This window comes from Protopterus annectens, chromosome 11.part0 (assembly GCF_019279795.1).
Source record: "Protopterus annectens isolate FY-2018-M chromosome 11.part0, PAN1.0, whole genome shotgun sequence".
In the NCBI taxonomy this organism is placed as follows: domain Eukaryota; kingdom Metazoa; phylum Chordata; order Ceratodontiformes; family Protopteridae; genus Protopterus; species Protopterus annectens.
The window spans coordinates 1,151,657,597-1,151,677,269 of NC_056745.1; the positions used below are offsets into that span (position 1 = coordinate 1,151,657,597).

The following is a 19,673-nucleotide window of genomic DNA, read 5'->3' on the forward strand; positions in this document are numbered from 1 at the left end:
TCTTACACAAACATATATATTCAACTTGAGAAACTGTTTCTCTTTGTACTATGTTTTTAACACAACACTATCAAAGGTATTAACTTCTAATTGATGGGTGAAGTTACCATTTAATTGTACTAGTTATTTAAAACTGATGTGTAATGGATAGCTCTGTTTGTTGCCTTGAGAAAGCCTAGTAATATACTGGGTGAAAGCGCTTGGCTTATCTGTGTTGCTGTTCTATTTAGAACCGACTACGTGTGCTGTTTTTGGAATTAAAAGAAATTTGATTTTATTGCCTGCTGTTGGATTATTTGGCCTCGGATCCTGTGTGCTGTGGACTGTTATATATCTGGAACTGCGCTTTGATGGCTTGAATAAACATGATGGACTTCCTATGAGATTCTGACTGCATCTTTCTTGTCTTCGTCTTTGTGTGTTCAATTTGTTTTTTGGGCAGAATCCGTGTTTTCTGACCAAGGGTTGGTGTGGGCACTTCTGGGAGTTCGTTCTACAGTTGAGTAGTGTGGGTTTGGTTCTGTGTTTGCTGTTTGGAAACAGTAATCTGCGTCTAATAAGCACACTCTTGGGTGCACCACATTTCAAAAGCTCTGTTACACTGTGGTACCACCGCAGCACTGCTTCCAAAGGGGTATTACTAGTGGAATATTCATGACAATGTAATAAAAGGTATGTTAATGCCTAGAGAGAGGGATAAGAGATTCAAAGAGTCAAAGAAACTTTACTGTCATTTAGGAAACACAAGTACTACCTAAATGAAATTTCAAGTGCCAACTCTTTTACAGGAGGAAACAAACAAAAAAAAAAAAGACAGACATGACAGGTATTAAAGAATAAACAATAACTATAGTACAAAAAACATCCTGGTAGCTGACACACATGCTTGTACACTATTTATATACACTGAATAACACTGACTACTAGATGACTGACACATGAAAAGAAAAGTACACTAAACACAGGTGAGATTGGGTGATATTGCACATAAGGAAGTGATTGGAATTGCACATGAATGAGAATATATTAATTTTAGTACGCAATAAATAAACAGAATTACTATAATAGAAAAAAAGAAAAAGAATGACAGCTTAACAATCTATTATAGTTTTGATAAACATCAGAGTTTCACACACAGGAAATATGAAAATAATTCTGTAGGATAGAATTCACATTGATTTTAGAAAATCTCTAACTAACTAGCTGTAGTTCCCTGACTATCTGAAGATTAACTGTTCTTATCTAATCTAAATAGCTCAGCAAGGCAATATTATACTCTTACTTCTGCACGGCAAGATGAGAAATTAGGTCCACACTCCATGTTGTTGTTTGTCCTCAGTGACTGGAACTACTCTGGAAACAACTGAACTATTATGGCTGAACATCTCTGGAAAACAACTACTGAAAAATTGACTCAGAACCTGCTTTTATAGGTTCATAGATTCATAGGTGTGTACTAGGCTAATGACCCTGGGGCCTTTACAAGACTAGCCCATAGGATTACCCTAGCATCGTGCCACCCAACCTTAGTTCTCAATGCCTCTGTCGAGTAAAACCACTAGAGTGATCCCTGGGGTGAATTTTCTATTTCCCGTCCACTCATCAACATTTCTCTTGAAGAGGGCTAGTGAGGTGCTCTGCTTGACATGTATGGGAAGGTTATTCACCATAGCATTATAGCAGATTTTTTTTTAAGTAGTAGGAAGCTGCTATGAGAACTCTACTCTCTCTTATCAGACTTTGAAAAGTAAACAAACAGCTGCTGTGAAGATTCTGTTCTCCCAGCTCTGGCACACCATGACATCACATTGTGGCATAACATACAGTACATTCAGAATTCTTTTAAAAAAACATGTACATTTGTCAGCCAGAAGAACACTGATTGACATCCAGACATATTGCATAAATCATAGTGATAATCAAAAGACATAAACCTATTTACAAATTATAGCTAGTCATGCTGGCATATGTAACACAGGATGATTTACAATTATTTACTTAACTTCAGCCAGTCATGCTAGCACAGATAACAATATCTAATATCCTCACACCTTTCATCAACTTTTGTCTGATATGACTGACGGGGCCTTGAAACACTTGATGAATCCAAGCCAGAAAAATTAGTGCTCCAACCTTAAACTTTTTTAATTTTTCCATGCCCACAATGCACCTATAGGTGGAGCTGCCTCAGACTGAGTTTGGTGCCTAATAGAAAGAGAGCCATAGAACCTCTAGAAGAGGGTGCAAGATCCCTCATGTCATTCTGAGCTAATAACTGGAAGGGGGACAGAGTGATAGTTGTTGTATCAGACAGATGTGGATGAAAGGATCTAGCATTATGGTAAATTTGCATCGTATTCATGCTGCCTGTTCAATTCAACTGATGGGTTAGAATCCCTAGCTACCAAATAGCTGGGTGGCATCATGACAGGAGACCTTTGAGGAAAGGAAGCCCAAAATCTTGAAATGACATCCAATTTGTAATGTTTCACAAAGGCATGCAACGCAAATCAAACTGCAGCTGCAAAAGTTTCAACAGCTGTGGAATTTCTGTAGAAGGCAGCAGAAGTGGCCACAGGCCTTGTAGTATGAACTTTAGATCAGCATGTCAAAGGAAAGTTATTGGTAGAATAAACAAAAGTGATACAGAGATCCATCTGGATAAAGTGACCTTGGAAACTTTGGAACCAAGTTTATTTGTAGCAAAAGGCACAAAGAGTTGAGTATCTTTCTAAAGTTTTGTATAGGTTAAATGCTAGCTGTCAATGAATACTTATAGTGTGAATTAAGTATTCCCACTGTTTGAATGAATGGGAAAAATACTAGTAGGTAAAAGTGCATGTTTAGATTAGATGCCACCTATGGACGAAATTAAGGATCTGTGCATAATGAGACTCTGTCCTTATGAAACACCAAGTAATGTATTGAAGAGGACAGCACATGCAACTCAGAAATTCTCCTGGTTGAGGTTACAGCCATGAGAAACAAGGTCTTCCAAGAAAGATTTTTAGGAAGCTAAAGATGCTGGCTCAAAGGCAGATTTTGTCAGAGCATTGAGAGCAAAACTGAGGTCCCACAGAAGAACTAGTTATCTGATCAGGGACAGAGTAGAAAGATTCCTTTGAGAAAGGCTTTACACAACCTATGAGATGTTAAACAATGGGAGTCAGTACCTTGGCAGGAGTTGGAGATTGTAGCTCCTTATACTTTCATGGAAGAGAAACAGGAACCTGAACTGAATAGTTGTGAAATGAAAAGAAGTACCTGTGAAACAGACACATTAGAAGGGTCTATTCCTTGAGAGGCTCCCAAGCTGAAAAACGTTTCCATTTGCTATGTTGTACCACATAGTAGACTCTTTCTGGAATGCAGAAAGAATATGTACCACATCCTGAGACAGAGAAGCATCTTAGGCCATCATTTGAAGTGGAGAAACCATATGATTAACTTGAGGTCAAGCAAATATGGATGAGGCAACCCAGAAGGGTGAGAAAGAAGATCTAATAGCCGGGGGGGGGGGTTCTCTGATATGAGCCTTCCTGGGCCAATAAGGGGTGATGAGAATCAGTATAGCTTTTCATCTGATTGTCTTTTGAATAAATCTCAATGCTGGGGAAAGAGGAGGAAATGTATAAAGTAACCTGGGTGGTCACGGTCCAAGGGGACTACCCCTATGAGGGAATCAGGGCAAAGTAGTTTCTGTATCTGATGTTGTCTGGAGAGGCAAAAATATCAAAGCAAGTACAGACCAACAATTGAATATCTGATGTGTCACGACCAGATTTAGAATCCACACATGAGACAACAGAATGGGTCTGCTGAGCATGTAGGCAACACATTTTTTCCTTATGGGGATGAAGATTGCTATCAAGAAGCAATGTGAAGTGATTGCTCTTTGCTACAGTCTCTTGACTTCTCAGTATGACGTAGAACCTGGTTCATCCCTGCTTGTTGATGTTGCAAACTACCAATATGTTGTCAGTTTCAATGGAAACCCCCTTGAGGGGGCAAGAAGCTTTGTAATTCCTGAAGCACAAGGAGGACTACTCTCATCTCTAGAATATCAATCTGATGATTGGCCTCTTGTGTTCTTGTACCTTGGACCATCCTCTCCTCATAATGACACACCATCCCAAAGAGGAAGCATCTGTGGTCACCATCACTGAAGCAAGTAGCATCACAAAGGGTTTTCCCAGGAAAACCAAGGGGGTGAAGAGTCAACCCCCAACATATCTTGAATTTGCAAATGAGTTGTTATTATTATTACTTTTTTTTTCAAATATGAATAATAACTTTCAGATGCATTAAGCTCCTGCCATGCTCTCCTGGTAGCCAAGTAAATGAGTGCAGAAAGATGATCAGTTACCTGTCAACACTGTGCTCTGAGTAGGCATTGCAGTATTCTCATGTGGAACTGGGCCGTAGGTACCATGAGAACAGTATAAACCATCAACTCCAGGGCCAAAGGACTAGGACCACTGGTTGAAATAGAAAGTAAAGCAGGTTTTGAACAGAATTTCCCACAGTGTGAACTCTCTCTGAGGGAAGGAAACAATGAGGGAGGCTGTGTCCAGGTGGCATCCTATAAACTGAATAACCTGAGTTGGTTGTAGATGTTATTTTTCATAGTTTATAAAGATATGCAAGGACAGACAGAGTTGATGCTACCAGTCTCTGGTCTGGATCAGGGATTCTTTTTAGGTAGTAACAAGGAGCCAGTTATCTAGGTTAGGAAACATACAAATCAATTATAGCCTAAGATGACCTGCTACCACTGCCATGCACTTGGTAAACACCTGGGGCACTGTGGTAAGACCAAAGGGCACGGTACTGAATTGAAACTTGCTGGCTCCTACATAGGAGTGTAGGTATAAGCTGGATGATTTTGCAGTTTTGCTATGAAGCATCTAGCACATCCAGTTGCTTGTCTGTAGGCAAGACAGAATTCCATACTGATTTTGTTCACTTAGGTCCAAGACTGACCTGAGGTCCTTGCTTTTCTCTGAAAACAAAAATAACCTAGAATAGATACCTGACCCTGTCTGATATGGCAGGACCTCTTAGGTGGTTGTTTTGACTAGAATAGAGAGAATTATCTTCTGGACAATTTTTTGCTGATGGGGTAGCACACATTTAGGAGCACCAACATGGTAGGGGAGGAGTATAGAAAAAGGGAATAGTATAGCCTCTATATAACATCCTTCTCACCCAAGAATCCTGAGTGATGACCATGACAATAATGAAGGATAAAAGACTCCATACTGCCTTCAGAGGGAGCATTTGTTCAGTCTCCCAGGTATGGCTGGGCTGTCTGCCACAGGAGTGCCCATGATATCTCCAGTGTTGCAGATCTCCCTGAGCTCTGGGTCTGTGTCCATTAAATAGGCCACTTCTGCCACAGCTGCCAGTGTCAGAAGTGGATTCAAAAGATTGACACTGGGATTTTTTAAACCATACTGCTATGAACCCTTCTGATTCCTACTGTAAAATTGTTGTGGGGGGTCTCAAATTTAACTCCTATGGCAGACAATGTCTTCCCATTCTGTTCACACTTCTGCAGCTTTTCTTTAGCATACAGACCACTGATGTGAACATTCGTTGTATTAGGGTCGATGAATGAAGGTTCATAGACATGAACCTTTGATGAACTGATATTGACCCACTTCCTAGAGTCAAAACAGGCAGGTCTTTTTAGAAAGGCTAGTATTTTCTCACCTAGATTTCTCTAAAAACATTTCATGTGGGTGGCATTGTTAAAGACCCTAAGTGAATAAATGCCTAACAAAGTACTCCTGCTTCCAATCTTGTCTATTGCTCTGTAATCCTTGTTGTCCATTTACCTTGTAACTGAACTTTCTTGGTTCCCTTCTTGACCTCCTTTCCCACTTGTCAGTCATATCTTTCAGGTCCTTCAAGAGTGCTTCCAAATTAGATTGGGATCACATGATGAGGAGTTTTATCAAGGCACAGATAGATATGGGTGTTCTTCCCTCCTCATCTGCCTCAAGGGCAGAATGGTTCATCCTCTCATGCCCACCTCTTTGCACCTTCCTTCAAATGACTTGTGGATCTGGTGGTATCGAATACTACATCTCACCAATAGCCTGCATCTTAGGTGCAGATCAGTCTTTTGGCTTTGGCTCCAAAGACTTTTAATCTGGTCCAGTCAACTCCAAAATTGCCTTAATGTGGACACTTTGGTACCATCCTCAAATCCATTCTGCATAACCCCCTTTTCAGTGCCAGAGTTGATGGCCTCAAGGCAGCGACACCAATCCTCTACTCTGTTCCTTCAGAGGTCCCCTCATCTGTGCCACCTATATTTTCTATGGAACTTGATGGTGGTTCATCGGATCTGGAAGACATAGTGTTGCCCTTCAAAGTTATGAGAGGGATTATCGCTTCACCCCTGAGAACAACAAGTCAGGCTTCTACACTTCTACACTTTCAGTTCTAACCAAATACCCCCCTTCCATTTCTGCCTTAACCCTCTATTGCCTCTCAAGGTCACAGCTAAGGTGATGACCTTGAGAGCTACACAGTTGCACAATCAGTTCTCTAAGGATTCAGATTTGCCCCCGCCTGATGCTTAAAAAAAGGGACATGCAAGAGAAGGTAAATTGATCCCACTAAAGAATCAGTTTCTTGGGATATGAACTTGGATGATTGAGGGGGCTCCAACAATCCCTTCCAGAAGACTTCAATTTTAGTAAGATCCTAGAGGTCTTGCTACAGAGGGGATCATGGCCCACCTTCTCATGATGAGGAGGTCCTCTTCAAGTTATACAGTATACTGCTCAGCGCCCCCTACTTCTTGGGTTGTTTCCCTGGTGGACCACCTAATTCACTTGGCCATCAAGAGAGCATGGCAGGAGCTTGATGTAACTGAAAGTTATCCTAGAACTCCAGATAGGATTCACAGACCTGCCCCACAAGGACAGACAGTTATGGTTCAAGATTCCTCTGGTTGATTCAGTCATGGTGGTTGCAGCATCAAAAAAGAGCTGACAGCAGATACAGCTATTGTCCATCTTCCCAACAAGGATTTTTTTGAGCTTTTTCCCAAGGCCTCTGCTGTAAATGGGCACCTACCTAATTGGTCTTTCCCAGTAATCAAATGTCAGTAAATAAATAAGTGCATTGGATGAAGTGTTTAGGAGACGCATCTGAAATAATGTTCAGATCCAAAACAGTTGGTAACAAAAATGGAGACTGTTGGATTCAGGAAATAATCACAGTAAGCACAACACCAGGAGACTCATCGGGTATTTTTATTATCAGATTCCCTGTCACTGACTTGAGAGTTCTCATTTTAAGGTCCTTGTCTCTCTCCTACTTTTTTTGGGCTTGTCTGCCTGTTGATCTAGGATTATCAACTTGTTCAGTCTGTCTCATAAGGCCCACTGACCAAAGGCCTTGCAGACAGTAGATTTAGTCAAGAGGTGTCCCAAGTTTATATCATTTAATTGAAATACATATTCATTAAATATGTATTCATAGAACACTAAACACTGAATGTCATTTCCGTGAACCTCAGACTTTTTCCCAGGGTTAGGAAGCATTTGGCCATCACCACAACTTTGCCCTTTTCCCCACTGTAGTGCAGTCTTGGAGTTGGTATATACATATATATAGTTAGGGGGTTGTGAGGGGCACAGCCCCCCACATTGGAGGGTGTGGAAGGCAAAGCTGCCCACTTGAGTGGGTTTGATTTAGTGAGGTGTGTGTTCGAAGTGGTAGTGGGCGAGTGCTTCCTAACCCTGGAAAAAAGCCTGTAGTTCTCTGAAATAAGCCTCGGCGTTTAGAGTTCGATGAATACGTATTTGATGAATACATATTTTAATTAAGTGATATAGACCCAAAGCATTCCACCTCCAGACACACAACACAAAGTCTGTGTACATCCTTAGAGGGAATTTTATGGCCACATTGAGCATATGTCTGGAATGCATAAGTCCAGGAAGTCATCAAAAGAAAGAAGGAGTACAGGAAGAAGTGGGAGACAGAAAAGACTGACCAGGCTAGGAAGGACTACTAGTTGGCTAACAAAAGAAGCTAAGAAAGAAGTTGCAATAGCAAAGAATAGGGCATAGGAGGCACTGTACCAACTTCTGGAAAGTGACTCAGTAAGGGGCAGAAAGAAACTATATCAGGTTGCAAGGCAAAGAAAGAAAGATAAAGAAGGTAGTCAGACACCCTTAATAAGGGATACCAGCAACAACCTGCTCACCAGTCCTGAGGACATCAAAGGCAGATGGAAAGAGTATTTCCAGCAGCTTCTGAATGAAGAGAACCCCACATAAGCTGTACTGCCCCAGAAACAGATTACAATTAGAGAAGAAGAGGAGCCCACCTTAGAAGAAGTAAAAACAGCACTAAGGAAGATGAAGTCAGGGAAAGCAGCAGGCGTTGGGTGAGACAGGGGAGAAATGGCTCCTGAGGGTACTAATAGCAGTGTGGAGAGAAAGGCGTATCCCAGATGACTGGAGAATAAGCATACTCGTGCCAGTGCACAAGAACAAACGGTGGGCAGTACAGAGGCATCAAACTCCTATCACATTGCATGAAAGTTCTGGAGAGGGTGACTGATAAACAGATATGTAGAGTAGTGGAATGTAAGATGGGAGATGAGCACTTTGGATTCAGATCAGGATGCAGCACAATTGACCTGATGTTTGCATTGATACTTGAGAAGAAGCTAGAGATGAGGAGAGTCCAACTGGGCATTGCTCGACTTAGAGAAAGCACATGACAAGGTCCCAAGAAAGCTGATCTGGGCAGTACTGCGGTGGTTTGAAGCCCCAGAAACATTGGTAGAATTAGTGCAGGCTATGTACAAGAACCCAATTACTCAATTACGAACAGTGTTCGGCCTCAGAGAGGGGTTCCCAGTGGGAGTGGGTGTACATCAGGGTTCAGCTCTGAGTCTACTGCTGTTCATACTGGTGATGGACTACATTAGAAAACAGGTTGGAGGGGACATATCAACAAAGCTGCTGTATGCAGACAATGTGACAGTACAGGCAGACTCTGAGCTAGAACATCAGCAAAGGATAGGAGAATGGAATGCAAATCTGAAGTCACATGGGATGAAACTAAGCACAGATAAGATGGTGGTAATGGCAGCAAATTGGGGAACTCAGAAGAAGCTGAGAATAGAGATAGAAGGGAAGATAGTGGAACAGGTAAACAGCTTCAAGTATCTGGAAGGGGTAGCTGAGAAGAAGGGTAGCCTGAATGAAGAGGTCAAAGCTAGACTCAGAGGGGCTGCAGCCAACTGGAATAGAGTATGAGGTGTAGTCTATGACAGAAGAATGCCAAAGAAGCTGAAAAGTAAGGTGTACAAGAAAGTGGTGCGACCAGTACTACTGTATGGTACAGAAACCTGGACAGTAAAGGCAGAACAGCTGAAGAAGCTAGAGGTGATAGAAATGAAGTGCCTGAGAAAGGTGGTGGGGTGCACACTGTGGGACAGATGAAGAAATGAGGACATAAGAGCAGAAGCCAAAGTAGCTCCACTTGCAGAAAATATCAAAGAGAACAGATTACGGTGGTTTGGGCACGTGCAGAAAAGCAGAAGACAATCTGGTGAGGAAGATTTGGGACAGACAGGAAGAAGGTAAGAGGAAGCAAAGACATCCAGCAAAGAGGTGGCTGGATTGTGTGAAAGAAGATCTGAGACAGTCAGGCATGAGTATTGAAGAAGGCTGGAGTGTGGCACTGAATCGAGAGAGTTGGCGACAGTTAAAACGATACCCCGACCCCATGTAGAAAAATGGGAAAAAGGGCTGATGATGATGATGACTGACCATACTTCTTAAAACTTGTCTCTTTACACTCCATATCCTTAAGTGAGAAAACAGCAAAATACACACAGCAACTCTTAACTAAGAAAAAGGGTTAAACTTTAGAAATAGAACCGGAAAGACTTATCTATATTTTTTAGAGGCAGTAGAAAGGAGTCTGTAGACCTAAAGCCTACACAAAAAAAAAAAAAAAAACAACAACAACAACACTAAGAAGGAAGCAAAATTATGTAAGGAGCGCAAAATAAATTAGAATGGCAATCAAATAACTAACAGTATTATAATATATATAGTTGCAGGTACTAATGTTGAATGTTCAGAATATCACACATTACATTAGTGCTGCAGGTTTTGCTAGTGCCTGCGTGTTTGTGTTTGTCTGGGTAAGATCACCGCAAAAGTTAGTGAAAATTTGCCTTTCTCTATTGTTGTATGATCTCAGAATTGGTATATAAAAGTTGCAGGGGGTGTGGGGGGGGTGCAAGGGGACCCCCCCCCCATAAAATCATTTTTTTGATTTTTTTTTTCATTTATTTTACTTTCAGTCTTTTGAAATCAATGTTTTTGCATTATTTTTTTATGTTTGCTGATATTTTCTTTTATATATACATACTACTGAAATACAATGCTTTAGTAATAAGAGAGATGGAGCACTTAGCAGCTGACAAGATTGCATTTGAGCATTGAGGCAGCAAACAAGATCTGAGGCAACTTCACTTACAGGTACATTATGGGTAGGAGAAAATTACTGGAGCACTAGTTTTGCCAGTTCGCTCCTGACAAGTGGTTTAACAGCCCATCAGTTGGACTGGACAGACAGTATGCACGGGCTCTAAAGTATCGTTTAATGGTTTTCTACTATTATTTCTGATAGTATTATAATACCTTACATGTAATTTTCTGCAGAATCATACAGCATCAACAGAAACATCATTTGCACTAGGGAACAAAATGTGAATACATTTAAATCCTTTTTCAAGGATGAATAATACTGTGTCATTTTCACTGATCTCACTATAGCTAATAAGAGACAGATCTAGTAATGCCCTCTCCTTGTTCACTTTGCATTGCTACAGTCTGGGCCCTGGAACAACCTTGTGCTCGGTGTTGTGAAATAAACTGCCACTCACTGACATTAAAGTTGAATCATGAACAAATCCTGAATCAGAATATGTAGAATCAGAATCATTTGCTGATGGCTTTTGTTAAAAGATATGATTGCAGGCAAAGAAATATAATTATAAGCCTACAAAACTGAAGATGTGTCAACAGTTTCAGTTCCTTTATTCATTTGGTGGATTATTCAACCTCTGTTTTTGTGAGATTTCAGTCCCTGCCAAGGAAAAAAATCTTGCACATTTTTAGAATCCTCCACGTCAATGAAACTTCCATTTTTTTTAAACCTAACCACCTGCTGTTAAAGCACCTGCATATGGGGTATGTAACAGTCAATATCTACAGTTTGTTTTAATTGTTCCTGATTCTCTGTAATTTGTGTAACAGTGTCTTGTACCTCTTGCCACCACTATTTCCATGCAATCTTTTCTACAGAGGAGCATTACGTTTTGTTAACACTCTTAAAATGGTCTCATCATCTTAAAGTTCCAGAAAATAAGTTATCCACTAGCAACTCTTAAAGGCATAGTCCCAGTGCAACATACTTTATCACCTATTTACAACTGTAAAATGTACTGAGCTCTTTTTTTTCATTAGCTTACTCAGCCTCTCAAATTTCTCTGCTATATAAACTGATGTAGAATTTAAGTTACCATTATTCAGAGGATCCAAGTGTTTGTTTTTCTTTTTTTTAATTCAAATATGAAATAAGATATTTAAGAAATTAAGACTGGTTAAAATGACATTTTACTAACTCTTGATATATATACATTTTTTTTTATCAGCTGCTTTTTCAGGACTTTTAAACTTACAGGAGCTGGATCTAACAAATAATGTCATTCAAAACTTTGAATATGGAGTACTTGAAGACCTTTATTTCATGCAGAAACTGTGGCTAGAGCACAATCCTTGGAGATGTGACTACAATATCCACTATCTGGTCTATTGGTTAAAACATCACTTCACTGTTGAGCACAAGGGTTTAACATGCAGCACACCTAAGCAGTACAAAGGCTGGTCTGTGATAGAATATATTAAAAGGTATGATGAATGCCCAGAAGACTACACTATACAAAAGGAAGAAATAAATAGCTTGCACACTAACTCAGAAGAAAAAGACAAGGATTCACAAACTAAACCCTGAATTCCGGCAGGCACTGAAGATGTGATCAAACCCTGGCTGCTTTATTTTCTATTTACTGACATATACTTGATATATGAATGTGTAACTCTGGAAGGCATTTGTGTTATTAACTGCCAGTTTTAATCCAGTTTATTAAGTAAAAAGAAACTTTTCACTTTATTTCTAAAATTGTAAATGTCAAGTCTAGAGACAGTTCTGTACAAAAATGAGAGTAGTTACTGATTTCATGACTTTATCACTGAAAGATACTATTTAATCTATGATTTCTAGGGAAGCTGCTTTCATGAAATGCAGCTTTTTATGGGTAATTTTAATGGTGGAGGACAGTAAGTATTAATGGGATGACAGTGTTAAGTCTTAAATGGATCAGCAATCAGACAACATTCATTTCATGATGTACATCATGTCATGTATTAAAATGCATCAGTAGTGTATGGAAATTTAGATTAAGTTATTCTTATTATTATGAACTGTGTCTTTGTATTGTCTCCATAATTCTGCCCTTATTCATACACTTACAAATTATCAAGTCAGGAGAGAGATGCAAGCAGTTGTGTATAGACGCACAACAGGCATGAACTGACAAGTGCATGGCATTTGTACATTTGTTAGTGTGCGTGTGTGTGTGTGTATACATACACACACACACACACACACACACACACACACACACACACACACACACACACACACACACACACACATATATATGCATAGACATGTCTGTACTCCTTAAGTCTAATGAAACTTCTCCTAGCTAATGATTAACATAATAGTGCTTTAGAAAAGAAACAACTTGCTGTTAGTGCACTGCTTAAAAGCAGAAATTACATTCTACACGTTGCAAACAGATCAGTGCACACTTTGATCAAGAAAACAGCAAATCCAGGCTCCATGCGACTAATCAATATCAGCTTTGAACAAATTCATGTTAATAAATGAAATACTGTGGATCATTCCCAATGTGCCAGTGTTATGCTGTACTCCGCAGAAATGTCAACGCTGAACTGATATAGTTTGATGAAACACTGATGTTCATACATGTCATATAATACATTGTTCACTGCAGTATTATAAATTAATTAAAAATGAAGAACAGCAAGTACTGTAATACTGTCATCAAAAGGACCCTTAAAAATGTAGAGGTGCTCAACCTCTTATATTTAAAATAGTGTTGTTTCCGGATTAGAAATTAACATAATCAGCCAAACAAGCACAATTCACAAACTTAGAAATAGCTGCAGCTCTACAAAATGTTCATGTATTAACATCTCAAATTTTCCTGTAAAGACAATTGTCATATTTTCTGCTGCACACAATGTTCAGCAGAACTGGTACCATCTTTCATGTAGCTTACATTAAGCAAGACTTCTTTCTCAGTTTAATTTCTTCAAAAATGTTACTTTCTCTTGTTTTTCTACAATTTCTGCTCCCTTTGCTACTACAGTTTTCCTCCACTCTTAGATATATACTATGTCTGTTTTTGGCTGGACTACATTTACCTCACCCATACATACCTTTCAACCTCTTAGAGCAAGAAATTGAGACAAAGCCACAAATAATGGGGGGACAAAAGCCCAAAATAGGGACAGTTTTTAAATATTGCTCTTACAAACTCAGAAAGTTTATAGAAATAATAGCTTTTGCATTAGGATGAATTTTCTGAAGGATATTAAATCTGAAAATCAAATGTCTGCCATTATTTTCTGACTTCAGTCCTCAATGGTTTGTCAGTAATTTGCTAGAAAACTACAAATGTTAAGTTGTCAATCTCGCCTTCATTCTTGCTTGATGGGTTCGGAGCCGATCCTCGGCTCCGACTCGGCACTTTGCTAAGCTCGAGAGTCACTTTTACCAGCTCAAGGCAGCCCCATATCCCATGATGCAAGGCGGTAAGTACCCAGATCTCGTTTGCCGCTTCGCTGATGAGGTCCTCCTTTTGCCAGCTCCTGGTAAGTGTTTAAATTTAAATTGCTTTTAGCCCCTTTTCACTTTTAAACTAGTTTTTTCTTAGAAATCTTTCATTTTTAGTTAATTGTAAACCCCTTTTTGACTAAAATTATCCTTCCTCCTTAATTTTTTTAGTCAGGCCTACCTTCCCTCACATCCCCCCCCCCCCTGTCAGGGTGTGTGTGTGTGAGGTTTTTACTACTTACACTTTAATCTTAATTGTTTGTTTGGGACTGTGTGTGTTCTGTTAGTGTCCACTATGTCCGAAGAGCAGACGGTCTCAGGCTTTAAGAAGTGTGACTCGTGCTGTCAGAAGATGTCTCTGACAGACGGTCACACTTCTTGTTTATACTGCCTGGGACCTCTCCACCTGCAGGACTCCTGTGCAATATGTCATTCTTTTAGCCAGAGAGTCCTGCAGGAAAGGAGAAACAAACTTATTTTAAGGGGACTCCTTAAACCGGAGGGCTCCCCGGCCAAATCGGCTCCGGGAAAGCCTTCCAAGTCTAAGGCCCAGGCTTCTGTACCAAAGCCTTCGGCCTTGGCTCCGACTATGTCGGAGTCGAGATCGGCTCCGGCTGGAGCCGATGCAACCTTGGCTAAGTCCTCGGCACAGATGGCTATCGGTGCCGATACTTCTTTGGTCACTTTGGTGTCGGTTCCGAGTACTGGCTCCGACCACCATGTGGCCCAGGCTTCGGTGTCGGTGCCGACCGGCCCTGACACCGCTATTTTGATGCCTGCATCGGCTCCGGCCGGATCCGATGCATCTAGATCTTCTATCGGAGCCGAAAAGTTATCGGCTCCGACTGGATCAGTGGGTTTGTCGGCTCCGATGGTTCCTTCGAGGAAGAGGTCCAGGTCCCCCTCTTTGGAACCGATTCTGTCGGCTCCGGCCTCACCTCTTCTTTCGGAACGGAGCCATCGGAGCCGATCATCTAGGTCGTCCAGGTTATCTGACCATGATTTAGAGAGGGTGGTAAGCAGATTATTAAAATCACAGGCACTGGCTCAGATGCTTCATAGTCCGTCTCACCAGATGACTATTAGTCCACACCCCCTTCAAGTTCCTCCTTCGACTCTACGGGAATAGTTACGGCTATGGCTGAAGGGCAGATACCTCCTCCTTCTGCACCTTCAGCATCTACTCTTATCTCCTCCTCGAGACCTTCCTTGGAGGGATTCGGTGGTCGGGCTTCGCTGGTCTCCTCCGAGGGGGTGAGTGGTATTGGACCCTTGTCCGACCCCGCTCTTCCCCTTGGAGCTTCGGCCTTGGTGAGCTCGGCTCCAACATCTGCCTCGGAGCCTTCCCTTTCAGTGGGCCCGGGAGTCCCAGTTTTTTCGGAAAGGGTTCTCTCGGATCTCCCTGGAAGGGGGGCCTTCGAGGTGATGAAGAGTGTGCTGGCCACTGGGCTCAGTCAGCAGTCTATTCCCTTAGCTCCTCCCTCTACAGTGCCTGTCGATATCTCTTCCATCTCTCTTGTTCCCGGACCTAGAGATCTACCGCCTCAGGTTTCCCCACTGGGAAGAACCCCCTCTTCCGACGATTCTCCTGACCAGTTAGGAGATCCTCTGCGCAAGAGGACTTGTAACAGGAAACACCTGGACTCCCCTGAGTCTACCACTTCAGATACCGACTTAGATGAGTCGGAGGGATCTCCAAGATCCCCCTCTGAGGATGTCTCCTTTTCAGACATCCTAGAACTCCTAAAACAGAGGGGAAACTGGCCCTCCATAAATCCCTCCGAGGATGAGTCGGTATACCTAGAGGCGTTTGGATCTCGACCCTCCACCTCCTGGGTGTCTCCACCTTTCGACCCCCTTATGGAGGTTATTGCTCGAAAGGCTTGGGCTGCTCCTGATTCTGTAGAGCCAGTTCCTAGGAGGCTGTCTAAATTTATTACAGCCCCTTCTGAAAAGCAATTCCTTACAAAAGGTGTCCCTGTTGATGCCATGGTGGTGGCGGCCGCCACTAAGAAGGAACTTGCAGATCCTTCCGTACCAGTCCATCCTCCTAATAAGGATTCTAGGACCATGGATAGGTATGGTAAACGGATGATCTCCTCAGTGACCTTTGCCATGCGTTCGCTGAACTATTTATGTCACTTCACCAGACTCCAAAGGGACATCCTTAAGGAACTAGGTGAAGTAGTGCAGGATCCTACGGCTGCAGGGGCTCAAGAAAAGATTGCTTCTCAGCTAGGAATCCTTAATTCTATAGCTAACTCCTCCATGCGACTGATCTCGTATGCAGCAGATGGAGCAAGTAGAGCAGCGGGTACAGGAGTGGCTCTTAGACGTCAATCCTGGATGCAGCTCTGTAATTTTGCAGATCCCTTTAAGGCGTCCTTCACCAATTCTTCCTTTGATGGGTCAGCATTGTTTGGCCCTCAAGTGAAGGATACATTGACCAGGTGTGAGCAGGATGGCAAGACTCTTTCTGCCGTAGGGGTCCATTTTTCTACCCCCTCTAGACCTTACCCCAAAGGTCAGAAGGGCGGAAAAATGTGGTTCCGTAAATCCCAGGGAGTCACGCCAGACGCACGTGGTCAGTTTACCCCTAGAGGCAGAGGGGGTAATAATAACAGACGCCGCTCTAGGGGCAGAGGGGGTCCACAAAACCAGGGAAGCAGAGATCCTCTCTCTGACAAGCCCTTCCAGCATCCCTGAGATGTTGCCCGACTGTCCATCCTTGGAGGCAGTCGGGGGAAGACTATCGCTGTACCCAGAAGCCTGGCGTTCCCTCTCTCAAGACAGATGGGTACAGTCGATCAACAAGATTCCTTTCGAGGAAAGTCCTTTCACTCACAAAAATTCCCTTCCAGATGTGCCACCCGGTCTAAGGGAAATTGCAAAGTTAGAGGTTTCAAAGCTTCTACAAAAAAGGGCCATTCAGCCAGTTACAACAGACCATTCAGAGCCCGGAATCTACTCAAGATTCTTTTTGGTCCCCAAAAAGACGGGAGACTGGAGACCAATATTGGATCTCAGCAGACTCAACAAGTCTGTGAGAAAGACAAGATTTCGAATGGTCACACTTCAATCAATTTTGCCCTTCCTAGAAAAGGACAACTGGATGTGCTCAATAGACCTTCAGGACACGTACTATCACATAAAAATTCACAGACGCTCCAGAAGGTTTCTCCGCTTTCGGCTGGGGTCCAGTCATTTTCAATTCAAAGCCCTGCCCTTTGGTCTCACTACAGCCCCCAGAGTGTTCACCAAATGTATGGCAGTGGTCACGGCTCACCTGAGACATCAAGGATTCCAGGTGTTTCATATCTCGACGACTGGCTCCTTTCAGCCACCACCAGGCATCAACTTCTTCAAGCAAGGGATTATACCCTAAATCTATGCACTCAATTAGGAATTTCGATCAACTACGAAAAATCCTCCTTATTGCCCTGCCAGTCTATTACTTTCATAGGCGCAAACTTAAACACTGTTCGGATGTCAGCAACCCTCACAGACCAAAGAATCTCAGATATCCAAAGTCACGTGAAGATCATCCTCGCCTGCAAAAAGGTGCAAGCCAGAATGGTTCTGAAGGTGTTGGGCCTCATGGCTGTGGCCATTACCCTTCTTCCACTGGCCCGCTTCTATATGCGTCTTCTTCAATGGATGTTGTTCACCCAGTGGTCTTACCAACAACTTCCCATGCGTCACCAAATCCTGGTGACACAAATTTGCAAGAATCATCTATCATGGTGGATTTCTTCTCCCCAGATTCATCAAGGCAGACCCTTTGTATCCCCAGCCCCAGTAGCCACAGTCACTACGGACGCCTCCCTGATCGGGTGGGGGGGGTCATTATCAGGGCAGGATGGTTCATGGGACGTGGCAACCATTCGAATACCACCTGCACATAAATGTCCTAGAGATGAGAGCAGTGCTTTTAACGTTGCAAGCCCTCAACGACTTTCTTCCCTTGGGAACAATTGCAGTTCACACAGACAACATGTCTGTAGTATGGTATATCAACAAACAGGGCGGAACCAAGTCCTACCCCTTGTGTCGAGAAGCTCTCAGACTTTGGCAATGGGCGATCTCCTCTCATTGGTTTCTGGTAGCAATGCATATCCCTGGGAAAACCAACATTCTAGCGGACAGATTGAGCAGAGCTATTCTCATGCCTCACGAGTGGTCTCTCAAACAATCTATAGTGGAGGAGATTTTTCTAGAATGGGGCCGCCCATGTTGCGATCTTTTTGCTACTCCCCAAAACAGCAAATGCCCAGACTTCTATTCTCTCTTCCCACTACCAGGCCATCCCCCCAGAGACGCTCTAACCCAGGATTGGCCCCAGGGACTCCTTTATGCCTTTCCTCCCTTTCCGTTGAGTCCACAAGTACTCCAGAAAGCCACCGTTTTGAGAGCCAAAATGATTCTCATTGCTCCCTATTGGCCTCGACAAATTTGGTTTCCGTTCCTCCATCGTCACCTGTTGGTGCAGCCTTGGCATCTGGACCCAGTGCCAGACCTTCTGATTCACCAATCGGGTCAGCTGCATCGGTCTATTCCTTCTCTCAACCTCACAGCTTGGTTGCTCCACTTCCTTCCTTAGCCAGGCTTCCTATGATCTCTAATCCTGTTAGGGATATCATAGTGGCTTCCCTTAAATCCTCTACTAGAAGGATTTATACCAGCAAGTGGAAACGTTTCTCTTGTTGGACAAAAGCTAAAAATATAGATCCTTTTACTGCCCCTGTTCAAGCAGTTTTGGATTTCTTAGCGGAAATCTTCCACTCGGGCTCTTCAGCTTCCACGGTCAAAGTTCAGTTGGCTGCTATCTCAAATTTTCATGTCGGGTTTGCAGATCACAACATTATGTCCCACAGGCTTTGTAGAGCCTTTCTAAAAGGAATTTTTCTCCTGAAACCTCCAGTCAGGAGTCCTCCTCCTCAATGGGACCTAAATCTAGTGCTGACATCCTTAATTCTTCCTCCCTTCGAGCCAGCTGTTTCATGTTCCCTGAAATTTCTTTCATGGAAAACGCTCTTCCTTGTTGCTATTACCTCAGCAAGGAGAGTGTCAGAACTTCATGCTCTCTCTGTTCGTCCCCCTTATTTGGTCTTCCACAAAGACAGGGTATCCTTGAGAACTAATCCAACCTTTTTGCCCAAGGTGGCCTCGAAAAATAATTTGAACCAATCTATTGACCTCCCTGTATTTTTCCCTAATTACTCAAACAGATTGGAACAAAAATTACATTATCTTGATGTTCACCGCCAACTCAGATATTATTTGGACAGAACAAAACAATTCAGGAAATCCGATCAGCTCTTTCTTTCTTATGCTGAAAACAAGAAAGGCCTCCCTGTCTCCAAAGTGACCTTATCTAGATGGCTTTCTTCCACCATCTCTGAAATCTATCAGCTCAGGGGAAAACAGCTGTGCTCAAAACCTAAAGCGCATTCAACCAGAAGCTTAGCCACTTCTACAGCTTTTCAGGCTAGACTTCCTTTAGACACTATTTGTGCAGCAGCCACTTGGGCCACTCCTCATACCTTTGTTTCTCATTACAAATTGGATTTGGCCTCCAGGGATAGAGCCAGTTTTGGCTCTACAGTTCTCAAGAGTCTGTTCCATTGAGCCACTCAGGATAGAGGTGCTAGGGACGCGGTCCCATCAAGCAAGAATGAAGGCGAGATTGACAA

The 19,673-nt window shown here is 42.5% G+C and overlaps 2 protein-coding genes across 2 annotated transcripts in view; one reads left to right on the forward strand and one right to left on the reverse strand.

The window, feature by feature from the left end:
- The window catches only part of LRRC17 (leucine rich repeat containing 17), a 514,106-nt gene extending 501,137 nt beyond the window's left edge, over window positions 1-12,969 (forward strand). Inside the window, exon 7 of the mRNA XM_044088511.1 lies at window positions 11,708-12,969. Coding sequence (XP_043944446.1) covers window positions 11,708-12,066 — 359 coding nt within the window. The 3' untranslated portion in view covers window positions 12,067-12,969. The remainder of the gene's footprint in view (window positions 1-11,707) is intronic.
- The window catches only part of FBXL13 (F-box and leucine rich repeat protein 13), a 2,081,262-nt gene that overhangs the window by 1,134,362 nt on the left and 927,227 nt on the right, over window positions 1-19,673 (reverse strand). The gene's annotated exons all lie outside the window — the stretch shown is intronic.